The sequence below is a fragment of the Theropithecus gelada genome, chromosome 5, assembly GCF_003255815.1.
Source record: "Theropithecus gelada isolate Dixy chromosome 5, Tgel_1.0, whole genome shotgun sequence".
Classification (NCBI taxonomy): Eukaryota; Metazoa; Chordata; class Mammalia; order Primates; family Cercopithecidae; genus Theropithecus; species Theropithecus gelada.
The window spans coordinates 68,981,955-69,004,293 of NC_037672.1; the positions used below are offsets into that span (position 1 = coordinate 68,981,955).

The 22,339-nt window shown below is 34.8% G+C and overlaps 1 protein-coding gene across 4 annotated transcripts in view; it reads left to right on the forward strand.

Moving 5' to 3' along the window:
• The window catches only part of ANKRD17 (ankyrin repeat domain 17), a 183,961-nt gene that overhangs the window by 113,010 nt on the left and 48,612 nt on the right, over positions 1–22,339 (forward strand). For 2 of the 4 annotated variants that reach the window (XM_025384928.1, XM_025384930.1), the window contains exons 11-18: positions 1,181–1,268; positions 3,226–3,353; positions 3,607–3,750; positions 4,156–4,258; positions 5,717–6,469; positions 10,729–10,877; positions 20,806–20,917; positions 21,061–21,206. In XM_025384928.1, the coding sequence (XP_025240713.1) occupies positions 1,181–1,268; positions 3,226–3,353; positions 3,607–3,750; positions 4,156–4,258; positions 5,717–6,469; positions 10,729–10,877; positions 20,806–20,917; positions 21,061–21,206 (1,623 nt within the window). The remainder of the gene's footprint in view (positions 1–1,180; positions 1,269–3,225; positions 3,354–3,606; positions 3,751–4,155; positions 4,259–5,716; positions 6,470–10,728; positions 10,878–20,805; positions 20,918–21,060; positions 21,207–22,339) is intronic. The other 2 variants (XM_025384929.1, XM_025384931.1) reach the window with 2 other exon arrangements.

The window sequence follows — 22,339 nt, forward strand, 5'->3', positions numbered from 1 at the left end:
CCATATATTTATGGGCCTGAGATTCTAAGATTAATAAGCAACTGTGCTCTTTCCTTCATAGTTTATGACAAATTCATGTGCAGGCAGCAACAAGCCCCCCTTCAGTAATTAGTTTTATAAACTTAATAATTTATAATTTAACCTTTCTTTTGTCGTTTATGAAAATAAAATGTTGAATTAGATTATTGCTGGGGCCACTTAATGTTAGCACTAAGTCTAACAAGGGAGACATAAGCACACAACTAACTAGAATAGAACATGTATAATAAGTGCTTCAAGCTTGTTAGACTTAGAGCTTCTTCAGCGTAAGAACTGTATTCCTGATGTTTGCCGCAATGGCTCTGAAACAGACAGCAATGTAATCTTTAGTACTTGGTTAGTTGATGGCAATTAGAAAAACTTAGGAAATGGCTTAAGGGAAAAATCAGAAATTGTTCATCAGATGTGAAGGTTTTTTTAAAAAAAGAAATTAAAAATGCCATGCAAAAGATACTTTTTCTCAAATCTTTATTTTTTTAAGATTGAAAATTTAAGATTGAAAATTTCACCAGTAGTGTTCTTGATTAGTTATTAATCATAAGTATGCAGTAGCGTCTCCATCCTTTTGGGACCCAGAAAGCTCTTGTAACATCTTAGAGTTGATAGTTTTAGAAATGTTTATCATTTTTATATAAGGGAAACGAGAGAGAATAGGAAGTCTGTAAAGAGATGGTAATGATATACTTACTGAAATTCATAGAGGTGGGATACACATGAGAGGAAGATAACTTGGAGTGGATGAGGATAATGCTCATTATATTGATTGTTCAGAGAAGGCTAGAGTACTATACGTGCATGTTCAAGTACCGCAATTCATTTTGTAGAGAGAGGGACAGATTACTCAGATGCATTTAGATGAGGGCATCATGATCACGTGACTACAACTTCAGTTTTAAAATTATTTCCAGTGCTCACTTTGGCAGCACATATACTAAAATTATTTCTATAGAACATGTTTATAATTTGAGATTTTTTTTAATTTAAAAATGTATTTCTTAATTTCCTTCAAAGCATTATATTTAAATATTTAGATTCAGAAATCAGTCCAATTATTTTCCTTTTAATTTCCATGAAAAAGAATACTTGTTCACTGGCAATTAAATGATTAAATGTCAATTAAGTCTTATTTTTTTTGAAACAGGAACATGAATCTGAGGGTGGAAGAACTCCTTTAATGAAAGCTGCAAGAGCTGGTCATGTTTGTACTGTTCAGTTCTTAATTAGTAAAGGTAGGTTTGTTTAAAACAGTTGTCTTTTTTTCAAAGGTATCTACGCCTGCCTTCATTTAGAGATTTAAGGATAAAGCTCTTTTGAAGGCAAGAGGGTGTCATATGAGGATGGATGCTACTGACATTTAATGAATGGATAGTTGATAAACATGCTGCCATGCACAGACCAGCTTCAAACTAGAAATAATTGTCATACCAAGTAGCACACTTGTTGAGAAATGTATAAAGGAAAGGGAAATTTCTCTGTGTCAAAACTGAAGATTTAGGTAACAAACTCTGCTGTGTTCATGTAATATAGTATTATCTTGAAACCTGGAATTTTATGATGTTTCTGCCACTAAAAAAGTTTGTGGTAAGTAACATTTCTACCATTTCCCAGTCCTATGTTTCCTTTTTTATAAAATATAGGGAGCTGGTTATAAATATAGTACAAAAAATGTTCACAATTGAAATGTGACAAATATAGCAAATTGCATGAGGATTTTCATTCATGATCAGAAATTTTAGTTTGAATATTAAGACCTTAATGACCAAATAAAACAAAAGGAAGTATATTATTACTTTCTTTAAATTATTTCTTACGTGCTTACTATGAAAGTTCTAGTTGAGACAGTTTTTCATTCAGAGTTCATCATATTCTTAAGTATAAGAGATTACAAATTTTACTTTTGATTCTGCATTTATAAAAGAAAGAGGAAGCCAGGTGTGGTGGCTCACCCTTATAACCTCAGCACTTTGGGACCCCAAGTCAGGAGGATCCTTTGAGTCTTGGAGTTCAAGACTGGCCTGGATGACACAGTGAGATTCTGTCTCTACAAAAAATTTAAAAATTAGCCAGGCATGGTGGCTTGCACCTGTAGTGCCAGCTAGTTGGGAGGCTGAGGTAGGAGAAGCACTCGGGCTCAGGAGTTCAAGGTAATAGTGAGCTATGATTGTGCCACTGCACTCCATCCAAGGTGACAGAGTGAGACCCTGTCTCAAAACACAAAAAGGTGTAGGTCATATACAATTTTAAAAGGCAGTAATATACCATTTTCTTCATATAATAATAGTAAAGAAATCTCAAGTTTATAATTGTTTATAGGTAAAGAAAATTTGAAATAACTTACTGTTGAAATTAAACATTTTGACATGCACTGGTGATATATATTCATAACAGTATTCTCAAGCATAGCATTATATACATAATTGCTGTCCCCTCTCATTGGTTAATTTTAATGAGTTCGATTTCAGTTTCTTTCTGCTGTTTTATTTCCATTTCCCACGTTACTTAACACAGTAATCCAAATTAGGGATAGAGATTAGGTGCAATGGCTCGTGCCTATAATTTCAGCACTTTGGGAGGCCAAGACAGGAGGATCACTTGAGCCCAGGAGTTTGAGACCAGCCTAGATAACATGGCAAGACCCCATTTCTACAAAAACAACAAACAAATAAATTAGGGATACCTTCCTATTTGGGAGTAGGGGTGAATTATCTGTTTTCCTTGTCAGGTATTTCCTAATGGGAAAAAAGAGGGTACTGTTCTATTTAGTGTTTGTTCTCTACATATTTAGCCCATAGAGGGAAGTATAGTTTATTTTTATTCAGTCATTTTTTCTACTGAAGAACTTAAAATACAAATAAAACTTCATATTTTACTTTTAATACAGTTATTACATTAGGAGTAATAGGTATTTTGGGTATCTTTTACTGGTACATACTGAAACCTTTTCAAATTATATCATGTTTGCCTGGGATTTATTTACTTTAGAATAATTCAAGATAGGAGAGGAGAATTAATGTAGGATATTTGTGAAATGAGATTGGCCATGTGTTTATAATCATTAAAGCTCGGTAATGGGTATGTGGAGCCTCATAATACTATTTTCTCTACTCTTCATGATTTTTAAATTTACCATAATTTAAAAAAAAAACCATTCTACTAATATGATTTTCCATGCCTTTTCTGTTTTAGGAGCCAATGTGAATAGAACCACAGCTAATAATGACCATACTGTACTGTCCCTGGCTTGTGCAGGGGGTCATCTGGCAGTGGTGGAACTACTTTTGGCTCATGGGGCAGATCCTACTCACCGTTTGAAAGTATGTAACTCAAATGTTTGTGTGGCATTGTGAATTAATATTTCTCTCTTGGTCGTTATTACAACATATCATGTACAAGTTCCATTCATAATGGCATTCTAAGCATAAATTTTCTCCTTTTTCACTTAAACGTTCTTTACCAAACCTATGATTTTAATGTGGCTGGGACCTGTTGGCTTTATCTTCCTAAGTGATTCTGTAAACTAACTTATTTTTCTTCACTTTTTTTCTGCTTCCATATTCACTCTTTTAGGATGGCTCAACTATGTTGATAGAAGCTGCAAAAGGTGGCCATACAAGTGTTGTTTGCTATCTCTTGGATTATCCTAATAACTTGCTTTCAGCCCCTCCACCAGATGTCACTCAGTTAACTCCCCCATCCCACGATTTAAATAGGGTAAGCTTTTAAAAATTAAAGCATTTTATGCCATGTCTTCTTTATCCTAACTTTTTCATTTATAATTTCTGTTTAAATTAGGTTATTTTTTGTTCTAATATGTAGTTCTGTTTGTAAATATGTACTCGATACAGTTAATGAACATCTGGTATAATATTCAGATCCTAGATAATATGATTATGCTTTAGCTTTTAAAGGTCACAATAGCAACTTGAATTCAAAGCCCACTAAAAAATGTCATGGTAAACAATTTGGTGCCAACATGTTTTAAGTAAATATGTCATTGTCTCAGATGACATATTAAAAATATTTTCAAGAAATCTCTGTAATTTATTCTTTATTTAGAGCATACTACTTAATGGATTGTGTAGGACACTAATAGTCACTTAGTGTCCTTTGTCTTAGGCTCCTCGTGTACCGGTTCAAGCACTGCCCATGGTTGTTCCACCTCAGGAGCCTGACAAACCACCTGCCAATGTTGCCACCACTCTTCCCATCAGGAATAAAGGTCAGTTATACTTCTAAAGACTGTTTCTTACTTGGTGTCCAGGTAAAAATAAGATTACCAAAAAATAGCCATTTCTACAAACAAGGAATTTTACTAAGTTGGCATTATTAAATTTGTTTAACCCATGATAAAAGCATGTTATTGGGAGAAAAAAAAAAAGTTAGTAACACTGATTTGTGCTAGAATTAAAAGTTTTAGCATGAGAAATTCAGATGCTCATCTTTGATGCAGTTCTGATTATAGATGATTTCCTTTAATAATTAGTAATTTTTATTCATGTAAAATGTTAAGCTTGGTATAGTTGAGTGATATTTTTATAAAATACTTACTTAAATCTCTGCAGTTATAAAGGCATAAATTAACAAGACGTATCAAATATTAGAAATTTATTTTAGAATGACTGGCTTAATATAGATTTTACATCTGGGATACCTTTTCTCAACCAATAATTCAGTTACTTGAGATATGCTTGTTTATTTCTCTAGAATTCTGAGGTCCATATTTGACTTGTGGATGTTACACCATGCATGTTCTTAAGTAATGTCCCCAGACATTTTATACCTACCGGTTTGAATCAGTTTTTCTTTTTAAAAGTTTTACGTGAAGAAACAATGCAGTTTTTATTTTTTGGTTTTTGGCTACATATATTCTTTTATGAACAAGCATGCTAAGTATTTTCACCAGCTCTTTTCAGTCACTACTATCAACCTAGAGCCTTGGCACCTTTTTCAGTTGATATAGCAAACAATTGATTGCTATACCTCTAGCCAGATCTGTCTATTCACCTGGCTGTCAGAAGATACAGTGGATGGCATAGTCCAGCATCTTTTCTTCCGGGGAAACTGAATCCCAATTCTCTACTGGCCAGATAGTTGTGTGAATATGTGAATTTATATCTTGCCTCTGTTAGTCTTGAAGATGGTAGGCCCCAGCAAAGACATATTTTAGTTGGATTTTAATTTCTTATTACTTCTTAGTGGTTTGGGTACTCTTTGTGTGTATGTGTGTGTGTTTAAAAGGCACAGACTATGAAATGTGAAAAAACCTGACTTAGAGGTCTGTTTTCTCTTCACCCTAATAATTTAGCATTATTGTTCTGTTCTTATGATGAGTTTTAACATCTTTATGACCATATAAAATATCTACACATAGCCTTAGATGTTACTTTAATTTCACACTTAGGTATCACAAACCTGCATTCCTCTATTGTCTAATTTTAGCCATGTGATATTTTTAAGATTCTGAAATTAATTTACAAAGATTTTGCACATAAAATACATACATTTTATATTTGTGAAAAAGAAGGTGGATTTGTTTTTAACTTTTTAACAGTACATTTTCACCTTTTATGGATATGATTACTTAGTGCATAACTGTTGGCACTAAACCTCCCAACAGTAACTCTGTAATGAGGATGCCATTCATGTGCACTTCTGAGGGGGTTTCTTTTTCACACAGCTGCTTCTAAACAAAAGTCCAGCAGCCATTTGCCAGCAAACAGCCAGGATGTACAGGGTTACATCACCAATCAGTCTCCAGAGAGCATTGTAGAAGAGGCTCAGGGAAAGTTAACAGAACTGGAACAGAGGATAAAAGAAGCCATAGAAAAGAATGCACAGCTGCAGTCCTTGGAACTGGCTCATGCTGACCAACTTACCAAGGAGAAGATCGAGGAGCTGAACAAAACAAGGGAGGAACAAATTCAGAAGAAACAAAAGATTTTGGAGGAACTACAGAAAGTAGAACGAGAGTTACAACTGAAAACTCAGCAGCAGCTAAAAAAGCAGTATCTAGAGGTTAAAGCTCAAAGAATTCAACTTCAGCAACAGCAGCAACAGTCTTGCCAACACCTGGGATTACTAACTCCTGTTGGAGTTGGAGAACAGCTTTCTGAGGGAGACTATGCACGGTTACAGCAAGTGGATCCTGTTTTGCTTAAAGATGAACCCCAGCAAACTGCTGCTCAGATGGGTTTTGCACCAATCCAGCCTCTGGCGATGCCTCAAGCTTTGCCTCTGGCGGCAGGTCCCTTGCCTCCAGGGTCCATCGCAAATCTTACAGAACTGCAAGGAGTGATAGTTGGACAGCCAGTACTGGGCCAAGCACAGTTGGCAGGGCTGGGGCAAGGAATTCTGACAGAAACACAACAAGGGTTAATGGTAGCCAGCCCTGCTCAGACCCTCAATGACACGCTGGATGACATCATGGCAGGTGGGTTTATATTGTTATGAGCAGGTATCAAATATGATTTGCTTAAGGCGAGTAAGAATGTACCCAAATTTTTTGCCGTTACCCAACTTGAGAACTATTTTTGGACTGACTCATGTCTAGCTTTAGAAATATTAGTTCAATCTCAGAAGTTCTCAGATGGATACAGGTTGAATTAAAGATTAGCTCATTCAATACAAATGACTGAAGCTTTCTGGCTTAGCTTGGTAGCTTGAGAATCTAAGTTTTTCACTAGTGGGGTTGATGTTTGATTTTTGTTTTTGTTTTCATTTTTTTCCTTTAAGTTCAGAATATTGAGATTGAATTTTGGCATTTTGCTTCTGTATTCACACCAATAAACTGGGAAATTGATAGAAGTTGAAGTGCAAAACTAGTAGGACACATCAGGAAGCTTATTTATGAACAGAAATACTTTATATCCTAATGGATCAGACTTCAAACCTGATGGATATTTTAAAAAAAAAAAAAAAACACACTTTTACAAAATTAATAAAGTTCAAAATCAAATAGGGTTTAATTATACTGTATGTAAGTGATTTTGTCCCCTGTGAATGTTAATGTGTAGTCTCTTTCTAACTGTATCATGAGAAGATGTGGCCCCCCTGAAAGTATCATATATGATATATTTTTAGATGTGTAGCCAGATAAATTTTATTCCATTATAACTAGTTTCATCGGCAAGAAGATATATTTTAGAAGATTGTTTTAATGCTTCTAGTTTTTGGTACTTATTTTTTGTAAGCTTTGTAACAAAGTAATGGTATGAGATTTTATAGGGTTGTGAGCCATAAGAGTGCTATACTGAGAAGGATAATTTGCTTCATTAAAAAAAAGAAAATTTGAAAAGGAAGGAAAACAGAAAAATGGAAGGAATAAACAGTGGAATTTTGATAACTTCCATCTGATCTCTTCCCCTTTTTTATTTATTCGTCTGTACTTAAAGGATGATTGACTTTTTCTAATTTAAAAACTGTTTCAATAGCATTAAATATGATGAGATTATATAATTAAGTTTCATCTTTTAAAAGGATAATAGAAAACTAAACTGTATAGTGTTTAGATGTTTAGGTAACATTCAGACACTAAGAAACCAGCTGAGATAGATTTTATACTTAAAAATATCTGTAAAGTGTGCTAGTCCTCCTTTAATAGCATATCAATAGTTATAACATGTGGAATGAAAATTTCTGCTAGTCTTAAGGGTTAAATGACCACATTGGAAAAATGCTAGTAATAATTACTAGTAAGAATTGTATGGCTCTTATTGATGAGTGCAAAATTTTTCTGTAGATTTGAAAGTCACTACTAATCATGATTAGCTGATTATAACTGAGAATAAAACTTAAAAATTATTAAATATCCTGTGAAAGTTGGAACACAGTAACCATTAACCCTAGATTTGTTACTATGTCCATATGAATTCAGATCATAATAGTGCTCTATCATGTGAAACTACTAACCGATGTGTAGAGTTAAATATTAACGTGTCCACTTGAATGAAGAATAGGCATTACATAGTAATGGTTGTTTAAACGTTTTTTTGATATATCAGAGTTTACCTGATGTGCTTGGGCATGCATAGTTGTCAACAATGATTTGCTAGTTGTACAGTTTTGTATGCTGATCAGAATTATCAGAAGTTTGTAAAGTATCTTTTCTTTTGATTCATACATGAAACAAAAAAAATTCTATTATATGTGTTCTCAGTGTTCCGGATAAAAAAATTTTTAAGTGCACATAACTTTTTAGGAAATATGACAAATGCTTGTCATAATACAAAAATATTTTACTTTTTTATTTATTATGCTCATTTCTATGGGGAGAGAAAGATAGCCAGAAGGAGGAAGAGTAGGGTTAAAAACATTTGGCTACTTACCTGCAACTCATCTCTGACAACAGACATGTGCACATTCACACACATACACATATACTCATGCACTCACTTTTGCAACCTCATTCTTAAATTTCTATGGTAGGATGTATCTTTTCAGTTGCTTAATGATGATTTCCACTTCTTTCTTAGGGGTTTAAAGTATATTACAGCCTCATCAGTCTCATCGTCTTCTTTCCCTCCCTCTAGCACACTCCCTGTTCTGTATTTCTTAGCCTTCATTTATTAGACTTCTACCATAAAATTTGCTGACCAAAATCGTCTGTCTTTCCTGTTCTTCACACTTGCCAAACCAGAATCAGCTCCCTGTTTAACCTATCTCAACACCTTGCCTTTGCTATCGTCTCAAGTTCCCTTTTTCCTACGCTGACATTAAAACTTTTCTGACGTGTGGTTCTCCCTTTCTAAATCTAACCCTAAAATGAAGCCCCATATGTAAAGATTTTACTAGAGTTCCTTCAGGTACCTACATATTTTACATTTGTTACTTTCAGTTGTGGAGAATGGATGTGTGATTAACAGTTACTTAATTTTAGTAAACCAATTTCATGGGTACCCCGAAGGAAATGATGAGATAATTGATTTTTCCTATTTCCTTTTAGATGAGGTGATAAGAACAACCAATTTGACTTTTAAAAAAAACTGTAATTTTGGTAGGTTCTTTAACATATTCCAGTTGAAATGTAAATTATAATTTAGTCATTTAACAATAAAACTTAGATTTTTTTTTTTAACCTGTTTAGTATTATGAAATAAAATTTAGTGATTCAGACAGACTGTTGTTCATCCTGTTTAAGCTACTTTTTGTCTTTAGCGTTTTTATTGTGAAAATCCAATCAAAGGAGATACGGAATCAATTTTAAGAGCTCTAGATATATTTTTTGAAATTTATATCTACAATATGTATATTTAAATTATCTTGATCTTTTCGTAACATAACAAAACTATCAATATGGAGTAACAATATCCAGATCACTAGATGATCAATTTAATATGTTAGTGTTTGCCCTTTTCTATTGGTCTGGATCCCTAAGGATTCAAACAGTGTTTTGTTTTGTTTTGTTTTGTTTTATTTTCTCCTTTGTTTTTCCTTTGGCTTTTAAGTGGACTTAAAAATGTATAATTATAGAATGTGTGTTGCTATAATGTATAGTGTATGTTTGTGCCTGAACTAAGGATTTCATGTAAAATAGATTTCTTAATTCATAATTATGTTTATAAGTGTTATAATAAGATCAATTTCAGTTTTATTCTTGACAGGATCTTAATCTCTTTTGCCTGGTTTCAGATCCAGTTGTGAATCATGATTGTTTTCTGTCTGATGTAGTTGATAACTACTTTGGTAATACACATCCACATTATTGTTGACCAAAGATAAATGCCCATACTTTAACACTATAGCATTTTTAATGGGGTTGGGGGAGATGATGTTCACATATCAACTCCAGAAATAAGGCAATGAGAGAATAAAGTACCCTCAGCTGAATCTACAGTATATCCTATACCAGCATATTTGGAGTCCTCCCACCTCAAGTACTGATCAGAATAGCCTTTTCTTAAGTTGCATATTTTGGTGAAAATAATATGACAGCAACATCATACTTAGAATAATAGTAATCCATATTTGAAGAATGTTTGTGTGCATACATTTATTTCTACCCTAATCTTTTAATTTTATCCTTAAGTCAGTGTGATTGCTGGATTCATTGGTGAGCATTTTAGCTCCCTCAGAGTAATTCTTCACATGAGCAACTACACTTCTGTGTGAGGATAAATTTTTATATTTGAATATCCTGTCATCCAGTGGGCTACAATGCATAATATTTCTGTATCCCAGTCTGCAGTTAGTAAAACAGTAGGAGGTGTTTTAAATGATTGCATAGTGAGATTTCTCCCTCCGCAAGAGTGATATTAATTTTACTAGTTCTAGAATATAAGGTGTGAAATCGGCAAGTAAAAACCATGTATTCTCCCTTCTGATCTTGACTATTTTACCTTTGATCCCTTTTCTAATTAAGATATAATGGACAACTTTCCATTTGCATTTATATTTAATACATAAACATTTTTGTTTTCAAGGTTATTTTGAATTAAGATTTTATGACTACTTATCATAACAGGGGAATTTGTTTTTCAGTTGGATTATTATTTAGAAAATAAGTTACTCAGTATACATTATAATTTTACACTGTCATCATCACAATAACCAGGAAAATTAGTTACTAGTGCTATAGTAGTCTTCCTGTAGACATATTGTTTTAAGAAGTCTTTAAATATTTTTGAGTGAATATGTCTTACTATTACTTAACAATGTTTCATCCTTATTAAGTGCAGTTGTTTTGTTCAACAGCAGTCAGTGGAAGAGCATCTGCAATGTCAAACACTCCTACCCACAGTATCGCTGCATCCATTTCCCAACCTCAGACTCCAACTCCAAGTCCTATCATCTCTCCTTCAACCATGCTTCCTATCTACCCTGCCATTGATATTGATGCACAGGTAAGTCCCAAACTTAAGAGAGATGGTTTTTCATTGGAATTATGCCATAATTTAAAACATTAACTTTCAGAGATTTAAACCATCAAAGATTACCTTGTCTCTAGGCAAAGTCTTGAGCCACAGTTTTAAATTAATTAAAGTTCACATTTAAAAAATAAAATGCTAAATATAGATTATTAGTGTTAATTATGTGATGATCTGGTTTCCGGGGTTATCAAGTAACCTTTTTTTTTAACTTTAGTTTACAGGAGGATGTAAAAGAAATAATTTATTTAAAATTAGCGCTTATCTTCTTCTAATAATAAATTAATAGACGATATGGTTTGAAATACATAATGGATTTCATGTAAAAGAAAAAAGGTTCTAACATAAAATTTATATTTTTATATGTCGTACGCATGATTGATATCATATATCATCTTTGAAAATTCTCATCTTACTGATTGAAGTACGTGGTGAGTCTGTGTCTGTATCTGTAAAATTTAGCTGTATGGGATCCTAGGCACTTTTTGAAGAAATAATATGGAGTGGGGGGAAGACACTGTTTAAGTTAAGCTTTAGAAAGCCTGAGAGCTATTAAGTATAATTTTTTATTAAAAAGTAGTTGACCATGAAATCTCAGGGCAAGGTGAGATTGGAGAGAATAGTGTGTGTTTTGTCCTGAAGAAAAGTTAAGAGGTCTAATTTAGAAGACTGCCGAATAAGGTCAAGAGTACATGGCTATCAGGACGAAGAAATGTTTGCAGTTTACTTAGTTTTTGTATTTTGATAGTACCTGGGGTGTGTACATTATAAAACTTTTAATTTTATATATGATTATTTCTTTATAATAAAGCCTGAATTTTAGCAGGGGTAACGTGGGGAGAAAGAGAGAGGAGTGAGTGTGTGTGTGTGTTTGTGTTGGATGGACATTAAGGGCAAGTACTCTTAACCTATTGAAAATAAAGTTTCTTTTTTATTAAAATGTTTCTCAGTAACACTATGAAAAAGGAATTTTATTTCTGTTCTGACTTGTTGCCCAAATATCTGTTGTTTTTTATGTACTGACTTCTGTTTTTGTTGAGTACTTAAAATTGCCAGGGACTATTTTTAAGGAATTGTCTCATCTAATCCTCAGACCACATACATGATGTAGCTACTCTTAATACTCATCTCCCTGAAGAAGACACTGTAGCTAAGAGAGAGATTAAGCATTTTGTTTAGTCACTTCATTTAGGCTAAGAAGCAGCAGGGCTGGGAATCATTCAGCATGACTTCAAAGACACCACTTTTTTTTTCTTTTGTAACGGGTTCTTACCATGCTGCCCAAGCTGGTCTCAAACTCCTAGGCTCAAGTGATCTTCCCCTCTCAGCCTCCTGAGTAGCAGGAATTACAGGTGTGCCACCATACCCCAAAGGCACCACTCTTAACTACCATCTACCTAGCCTTTTAAAAAAATATATGAGACATTCATTTGATGAGCCATAGTTATTTACATTTAATATTGATAGCATTGTAGAATTGGTTTGAACTTGGCATTGAATTTGCATTATTTTTCTCCAGTCTTTTTTGCTTTGAGCCTTCTTCTTTTTTTGTTGTTTTTTTGTTTTTTCGTTTTCTATTTTGAGACGGAGTGTTGCTTTGTCACCCAGGCTGGCAGGCTGGAGTGCAGTGGCACAATGTTAGCTCACTGCAGCCTCCACCTCCCGGATTCAAGCAATTCTCCTGCCTCAGCCTTCTGAGTAGCTGGGATTACAGGCGCCCACCACCATGCCTGGCCAATTTATTTGTATTTTTAGTAGAGATGGGGTTTCGCCATGTTGGCCAGGCTGGTTTCAAACTCCTTGACCTCAGGTGATCTGCCTATAACAGCCACCCAAAGTGCTGGGATTACAGGTGTGAGCCATCGCACATAGCCGAGGCTATTATGTTTAGCAAAAAGTAGTTTTCTGATTTTTGTGGGCCTAAGAATTGATCCATTAGTAAAAATAAATACTTCACCAAAATGTAAAAAGACTTCTTTATAAAAATGTTTTTAAACAGGCACAGGAAAAGTTTGTCCAGACATTGATTTTACTGAATATGAAATTATTGTAGTGATGGTGAAATGATTTTTCCAGGCTGTACCACTCACCAACTATCACTATATTATAAATTAGTTCTGAGAAGTTACGTGTAATTTTTTAATTAAAATTATTTTTAAACTTGCATTTTAAATATAGTAGACATGCTTTTATAGAAAGATTTGACTATGGATCCTTAAAAATTTACTCTTTTTTTATCTGATCTCTACATCAAGATTTGTCATTTGTTGGGTTAGCCAGACCTGAGTAAACTACTCTGTGGAGTTTTACCATACGTGTTTAGTTAGAGATTTAAAAGTTCCTACTTTGGAAAAAAATACTGTTCAGAAATAATTGTTCACCGTTTTTCTTCTTTAATTTTTTATGTTTGTTTTAAAAATTTACTAGTTTTTGACGAGGCGTGGTGGCTCACGCCTGTAATGCCAGCACTCTGGGAGGTGGAGGTTGGTGGATCACCTGAGGTTAGGAGTTCGAGACCAGCCTGGCCAACATGATGAAACCCTGTCTCTACTAAGAATACAAAAATTACCTGGGCATAATAACACACACCTGTAATCCCAGCTATTCGGGAGGCTGAGGCAGGAGAAGCACTTGAACTCAGAAGGCAGAGGTTGCAGTGAGCTGAGATGATACCGCTGCACTCCAGCCTGGGCAACAGAGTGAAACTCTGTCTCAAGGAAAAAAAAAAGACCAGGCGCGGTGGCTCATGCCTATAATCCCAGCACTTTGGGAGGCCAAGGCGGGCAGATCTTACAAGCTCATGAGATGGAGACCATCCTGGCTAACATTGGTGAAACCCCGTCTCTACGTAAAATACAAAAAAAAAAAAATTAGCAGGGCGTGGTGGTGGGCGCCTGTAGTCCCAGCTACTCGGGAGGCTGAGGCAGGAAAATGGTGTGAACCCCGGGAGGCGGAGCTTGCAGTGAGCTGAGGTGGCGCCACTGCACTCCAGCCTGGGTTACAGAGCGAGACTCCGTCTCAAAAAAAAAAAAAAAAACAGCTAGTTTTTAATATCAAGCAGGTACTTTAAGTGATTAAAAATGAAGATTTTCTTGCACTCAATTCATCTGAAGTTTTTGCTTTGATAAAATAATTTTATGGGCTTTTACATAGTGGGTACTTTGATTATGTCTGATAATACTGTGCTGTGAAAAATAATATAATGAAGAAATCAATACCAAGATTGCTATTCTGAAAGATTAAACATTCTCTAATACTTGGATCTTTGATCTGTTCATATAATAAACCTTAACATACAACGCTTTGCAGATATTAACTGCTTTAACTTAATCTTTGTAACAATCCCATGAAATAGGTAACTATTATTATTACCATTTTCCATTTGAGGAATGTAAGACATAAAGATATTAACTACCTTGCCCAACAGCTAATTAATGGTGGGGCCTACTTTTGAACTCAGACACTCTGGCTCTAGACTCTATTCTTTTATTAACCACTGCACTGTTAAATTGTTTTTTATTTTTAACTTGAAGTGTGTTAACGTTGAATTTGAATTATATTGTATTAGCCTGGTAAGTCGGATCACAGATGTGTGTCCACTGCCTAGATGGTAAGAGATCATTTATATTTCATCTTTGCATACCTAACATCAAAATGTAAGGAAGAACAAAGGAAATGTTAATCTTTTAAAGCCTCAAAGTGTAACTCCTTTTAAAATACCAATGATTCTGGAAAATGGTCAGACCTTTAACTGCTTTAATTGAACATTTTAGACAGGAGCTAATATTGTTAACAAGGATTAGCAGGAATCATATGTGTTATTTCCGGTCCTTCACAAGTGCTGAAGAGTTTGCATTCTTCATAAGGGGCTTCAACTCTCTGCTACACAACTAGAACTCACTTGCCAAGGGTGTGCCACAGACTTTCCAACTGTCCAGTTTTACTGAATCAAATTTGTCTAGGTATTTTCAAAACTTCTAAGATGAATACCACATACTTTGCTATTATCAAAATCTGTTTTAGGAAACCAATAAATAGTAGCTTGAAGGAATTATTTGGGACTATTTTTATTATACCTTTTGATAGCATAGCTCTGACCTTTATGTTTGTTTTGCTTGAGTTTAAGTTGAGTTTATTTTGCTTAAGTTTGGTATAACCAAACTTATTTGTGGGTTCTATATATACAGAAATTAGGAATTGTGTAGAGATTTTTTAAAACCACAGGCTTTATGTGGAAAAATAATTCTGACTTAAAGGTTAGAACCGAATACCACGAGTTAATTAAATATTTTTTGTATTTTATTGTGTAAAATATGATCGATTCTAGGAGCCATTACCAATGAGAAAGAACCAGTTGTTTTGTTCTTGGGCTATAAAAACTTGTTCCAACCTCTTTTTTGTCACATGTCCTCCATATATTCCTAAACTGCTTGTTGTTTTTCTTCTCAAGCCTCTGAAGTCTTTTGGTGAACTTGGAGTAACTTATTCTAATACATCTCAAAACTGAAAAACACAAATAGCTCTTTATAGAATTTTGCTTTCTTTCACTTTTTAATAATTAACATGTATTCGTTATTTTAAAGAAGGGTAGACATCAAATTTAACTTGTGACATATCAAGACTGAAATTGTAAAGTATGTAAAATTATGTTTTACTTTTAATGGTGTAAGTATCGTTTGAATATTTTTCTCTAATTGGTTTTGCAATATAAAGAACAGTTTAATCACAGTGATTTAACATGAGAAATTAAAGAGGCCAGCAAAAATGAATTAACAGTGATATGTATAATATGCTACCATTAAAGCATTCTGCTTTAAAATACATGCATTCTACTTGTTCATATGGACTGGTTTTAATAGGTTATTTATTTTACTGATTATTCTCATTTATCCAATACCTTGAAGTGCTATCCTACTTTTTAAGCTTACATATAACCTGACTGGGTTAGAGAATGAAGTAATGATTTTGAAGGTTGTGGAAGTCTAAAAAAAGTTCAGCTCTTTAAGTCCTAGTAGTTTTCAAGTTAATTTAATTATGTTACGAGTAATTAATAGGGCACGGTGGCTCACGCCTGTAATCCCAGCACTTTGGGAGGCTGAGGTGGTTGGATCATGAGATCAGGAGTTCAAGACCATCCTGGCTAACACGGTGAAACCTCGTCTCTACTGAAAATACAAAAAAAAAATTAGCCGGGCATGGGGTCAGGCGCCTGTAGTCCCAGCTACTCGGGAGGCTGAGGCAGAAGAATGACGTGAACCTGGGAGGCAGAGCTTGCAGTGAACCGAGTGAGCCACTGCACTCTAACCTTGGCGACAGAGCGAGACTCCGTCTCAAAAAAAAAAAGTCATTAATAGGTGTATTTCCTTTTTTTTTTTTTAATTAATTAATTAATTTTTTTTTTTTTTTGAGACAGGGTCTTACTCTGTCACCCAGGTTGGAGTGCAGTGGCACCTCACAGCTTGCTGCAGCCATGAACTCCTGGGCTCAAACTATCCTCCTGCCCCAAACTCATGAGTAGCTAGGAGTACAGGCATTGCACACCACTTCTGGTTAATTTTTGTAGAGATGGGATCTTGCCGTGTTGCCCAGGCTGGTCTCAAACTTCTGGCCTCAAGTGATCCTCCTGCTTCAGCCTCCAAAAGTGTTGGGATTACAGGCATGAGCCATTGTACTCAGCATACTTCCTTTTTCAAAGACACTTCACACAGTTAAGTGCTTTTTCGCCTAAATTTCAGCTCATTAAAAGTTGTTTTTCCTTCAGTATTGCCATCTGTGTTACTATTTCTTGTTTTCATTCTGTACCACCATTATAAAATTGAATAGTCATGTTGATAACTTACAGAATATTTTTACATTAAATATATTTTTATCATTTTTTTATAAGCCATAATTCATCATAACAACCTCTATTAATGGTATAGAATGGTGTATACATTATGGCATCATGGGCTCACTGAAATTTTATTTAGAATATAAACCTGAATGAGCTCTTAAAGCTCTGGACATCCATCTCCCTTTTCAGGTTTGGGACTTTCTCTTAGATATGTGACAAAGAATATAACTTCTTGACTAATGTAACTGTGTGCAATATAATTTGAGTTTAAGGATTCTTTCTTTAAGTGATACCTTGCTTTCTACAAAATCGTCAACTGCATTATAATTATTTCCGTTGATCAGCAGTATTTGAAACACCTGTTTTTTTCTTTGTCATTATTAATATTAACCCAAATTTCTAGTTCAGTTCATTTGTTTATTGATGTGTTGAGAAACAGAGTGTTATTTCTTACCATTTTGGGATTGTGTAGGTGTTTTTAGGAGGATGGAAGCCTCACTTCAGGCTTTTAAAATTCTTTCATTATTATCTTAAAAGAATGTCATGTTAGTTGGTTTAGTTTTTCCTTAATGTAGAAATACAATGGAGTTGCCCACTTTTAACTTCATTTCCACAAAGAATTTAAAGCTGCTCTCTTAGCTTTAAATATTTGTTTCGTGAAATCTCATAATACATTATTACGCTTGTCTCCTAGTTTGAACCTGAATTTTCCATGTATAGTAATCAATAAGCTCCTTTGAGTCCTGTATTATCTTTGTCAACCCTAGAGTACTTAGTATGAGTGCTTTGAATATAAAAGGTGCTTAATAAATGTCAGTTGAATTTGTGTTTTATAATATTGGAAAAAACATTTTACTGATCCACTGAAATTTTCCGTGCTTATCTTTTGCAAATTTTATGTACATCTCTTCATTTTCTATTTGAGCTTTCCTAAATTACTCTTTAAACCCTGGAAGAATTTTAGAAACCTTATAAACTTCATCATAAAATTGATTTTTCTGCTGATTGCATATGCACCAACATAGAGTGGACATAAGACACATACACTTAACATTATATTTACCACAATCTGCTTTGCCTTAGGGCCCCTCTGTGATATAGTGGGGAGAGCAGGATTTTGTTATCAAGATCTTGGGTTTTTTAAAGCACATCTCTACCAGTTGTTAGCTTATGTGGCCATCGGAAAGTTATTTATCAGAGCCTTTATCTCCTTTTCTCTGAAATCAGATAATTTTTCCTATAAACCTGAGATGAATATCAAATACTATAACACAGTCAGAGCTGTCACTCATTTAAGTTTCATGTCCTTCTCCATTGTTGTAGTTGGTGCATCTCTCCCTTGTGGCCATCCCTGATCTCTGCAGTCAGTAGCTCTGCTCTCTGCCAGCCTCTTCTGCAGAGCAGCTTTTGCGGTCTCCCTCTTCATCACTGACTAGTAGGCTTTTTCTTTTTTCTTAACTCTTACTGATTTTGCCTTTTGTCTTTTGTTTTTCATTTCTTATAATGAAATTTGGTCTTTAGAGTTATTTACATTCTGGGAGAATATGCTTTCCCTTTTTATAATTATTACGTACATTCTACAAATACAATGTGTAAGTGCAATCAATGCTACATATGTAGTCCCTTGTTTATTATGTTTATTAGTAACAGTTTTTGAATCTATGACCTTTTACAGCTTTTGCCATTCATTTTGCTTAACTATCATCTATTATTTCCTAAGTAGTGCATCACTTATAGGTAGAAAATACAAACATGGATAAGACATGTTCCTTACCTCCCAGGAATTTATAGTCTCTGTGGGTGATAAATATATAAGGCAGATTGGTGATAAGTATTACAATAGAGATATGTATGTGAAAGTGAAAGAAATGCTCAGAGCAACACTGTCCAGTTGAAAAATAAGATGAGACACGTTTGTAATTTTAAATTATCTAGTAGTCTCATTAAAAAATGTGAAAAGAAACAAATGGGATGAATTTTAAAATATATTTTATTTTACTTAATATATCCAAATATTGTTTTAACATGTCATGTAATCAATACACCACAATTGCTGAGATAATTTACATTTTTATTTCATATTAAAAGTCTTGAAAACTTGGTGAGCATGTTACACTTATAGCTGGAGTGATCAAATCATTTTGGTTTTCCTGGGACTTTCCTGTTTTAGCACCAAAAGTCCCTCATCCCAGAAACCCCTTCAGTCCCAGATTTGTTGCCCTACTTAAAGTATATCTAAATTTGGATTTCATTGGAAATACTCAATTTATATCTAGATTTGATTAAATGTACAGTTGAAAAGTAGATTCATTTACTCAAATTGAGACATCGTAAGTTTTCCAATAACCACATTGAATATCAGTTATCAAATTTAAATTAAAGTTAAATACAATTTAAAATTCAGTTCCTCTGTTACACTAACCATATTTCAAATGCTAATAGTCACGTGTTGCTTGTAGAGTACTAAAGGTATCCAGCCTGGGCATGGTGGCGGATGCATGTAAACCCAGCTACTCAGGAGGCTGAGGCAGGGAGAATTGAGTGAATCCAGGAGGCAGAGATTGCAGACAGCCGAGATCACATCACTGCACTCCAGCCTGGGTGACAGAGCGAGACTTCATCTCAAAAATATAAAATAAAATAAAAAATAAAAGTATGAGAAATTAGATAGTTCGCTAGGTTAGCATTGAAACTATAACAGAATATGAACACTGGTAAATCTAGTGTTGGCCATTATCATTAGCAGAAGGCAGAAGCAAACCATATGTAGATAGTGTCATGTCTCATTATAATAGTCTTTGTTTTTCAAAATACACAGTATATTTTGGATGTTTTGTTCCTTTAAGTATTTTGGGGCTTTGTTCTCAAACACAGCTAAGTTACTTGGAAACAATTTTTTTTTAATTTCAAGGCCTACTTTTCAGTTTGTTAGGTGGGTCCACAACTGCTAATTTGACCCTACTACTAAGGATTCTACTTGACATCCTGTGTGTTTTGAGGTCTTTCTACTCTGGCTGGTGGGAACCAAACTATTCCTGGCCCCATGTGAGCCGTGGGTATTATTCAGCCTGACTCTCTCTGGTGGTCCTTCCCTGGCCTCGGATAATTTCCTCATGCACATGGACTGATCAAAACTCAGCTGAAGGTTTGAGGGGAATCCTCTGCACATCTCCAGAGTACCGTCTCCGCAGTACTCTCATCTTCAGTAATCTGCTCCATGAATTCTAGCCACCTTGACCTCTCCAAATTCTGTCTTCTCAAGTTGGGGAGATTGCCAGGCTCTGTTTGGATACTTGCTCCCTGCACTATAGCCTGGAAACTCCCCAGGCAGTAAGTTGGGTTAATCATTTCTGTCTTCAGGGATCACTGTTCAGCACTGCCTGTCTAAACATCATTGTTTCAAAGAGTTTCTTTTTTTTTTTCTTTTTTAGTTATTTGAAATAGGAAAATAAATCTGATCTATGTTTCTCCATTAATGGCTGAAAGCAAAAGTTAATGCACAGTATTTCTTTCAGTCGCATGATTGAAAGTCATACTTTATTTTCCTTGATGCTTGTAGCCTTTTTTTAAAAACTCACAAGTTTGCTACTAATATGGAAACAAGTAAACCTTGCTTTTCTTTTCTTTTTTTGTTTTTTTTTTGTTTGTTTGAGATGGAGTCTCGCTCTGTCACCCAGGCTGGAGTGCAGTGGCGTGATCTTGGTTCACTGCAACCTCTGCCTCCCAGGTTCAAGCGATTCTTCTGCCTCAGCCTCCCAAGAAGCTGGGACTACAGGCACGTGCCACTATGCCCGGCTAATTTTTATATTTTTAGTCGAGATGGGGTTTCACCCTGTTGACCAGGGTGGTCTTGATCTCTTGACCTCGTGATCTGCCCGCCTAGGCCCTCTCAAAGTGCTGGGATTACAGGCATGAGCCACTGCGCCCATCCTTAAACCTTGCTTTTCAAATGCTTGATATTATAGAGTGGTACGTATGTATTTGTGTGTATTCGGTATGTTTGCATATTATGTATTTGATATTAACATCTTAAGTTATTTAATAAACTAACCAAAAAATAATTTCTTATAGACCGAGAGTAATCATGACACGGCGCTAACACTTGCCTGTGCTGGTGGCCATGAGGAACTGGTACAGACACTGCTAGAGAGAGGAGCTAGTATAGAGCACCGAGACAAGAAAGGTAGGGCCTACTTTTGTTTTTATTTTTTGGAATAATGGTCAAAATATTTATTTAGGAACATTATTTCTTAGTCTTGTTTTGAAGGTTAGATATTTTGTTCTTTTGCCTTAGCATGTAGTGAGAAGACCATTATTTTTCTCCAGGTTTTACTCCACTCATTTTGGCTGCCACAGCTGGTCATGTTGGTGTTGTGGAAATATTGCTGGACAATGGTGCAGACATTGAAGCTCAGTCAGAAAGAACCAAGGACACACCACTCTCCTTGGCTTGTTCTGGGGGAAGACAGGAGGTAATGTTTCCCCTTAGTGTAATTGTTTTCCTCTGTCTGTTTAGCAAATGTGTACTTTCACTTATATTATTTTTTCTATCAGAACAATGCTTTGATGTTTAGATTTATCACAATAGCTGAAACTATTATTTACTAACAAAAAGATGAGTATCTTTGTTAGCATAAGCTGTCTTGCCAGAAAAATCACACATTGTTTAGAATCCTGCTCTTCTAAAAGTAGTACTGCCATGCATTTAGGGTAGGAGAAAGATTTTTGCAAGTCAAATCAGTAAGTTCCTAATGTACAGGGTCTATATTCACTCATCTTTGCCGGCCCTATAGTACATGGCATAGAAGGTACTTAATCCCAGTCTCTGTTTCTGTCTGTAAGATTAGTAGGGAATTAAGAATATTCAATTTTTATGTGTTTTGAGAACTCTTGTCTTGCTTTGATTTTTCCCCACCGTTTCTCAACTCTGGAGGAAAGGTTCTCAGATAAGATGGTAAGATTATATGACCTTTTGGTTTTTTAAGGAAACTAGAACAACTGACAGAGATTAGCTAGGCCCTAGAAAATATAGCTTTACACTCACTTATGTATCTTGTGACATTTTATAATCAGCTAGATCACCCATTTTTTTTTTTTTTCCAAATTCAGTCCTTTGTACAGGGGATATAAACCAGATGTGTTGTCTCCATAGATTCCCTTCTCTATCAAGGAATTATTGAATCTTAGATTTAGAAGGCACCTTAAGTCATTCAGATCAGTGTCTTACTCAGCTTTAAAATCTTTTTTTCCTTTTTCTTTTCTAAGGTTTTCCTATTTATCAAGCCTGAAGTATGCCTTTTTTGTTTCCCCACAGTTCATAGTTTTGTTCTTTAAACAAATAGAAAGAGGTTTATACCCTTTTCTATCTTCAGATTTTTTTTTTTTCCTGAAGTCACCTATTTGTGTGAAACAAGTCCTGTTTCGGTTGTTAGCCCAAGAATACCTTTTCCAATCCCTTCACCATCGTGACTATTTCACCCTTTATGTCAGTATCCTTCTTGAAATATTATATGTAAAGGTATTCTGACAAGCAAACTGGGGAACTGTTACTTCCCATTTGAGCATCTTAAACTAGCTTTTTCCCTCAGTTCCCTCCAGTCATAGC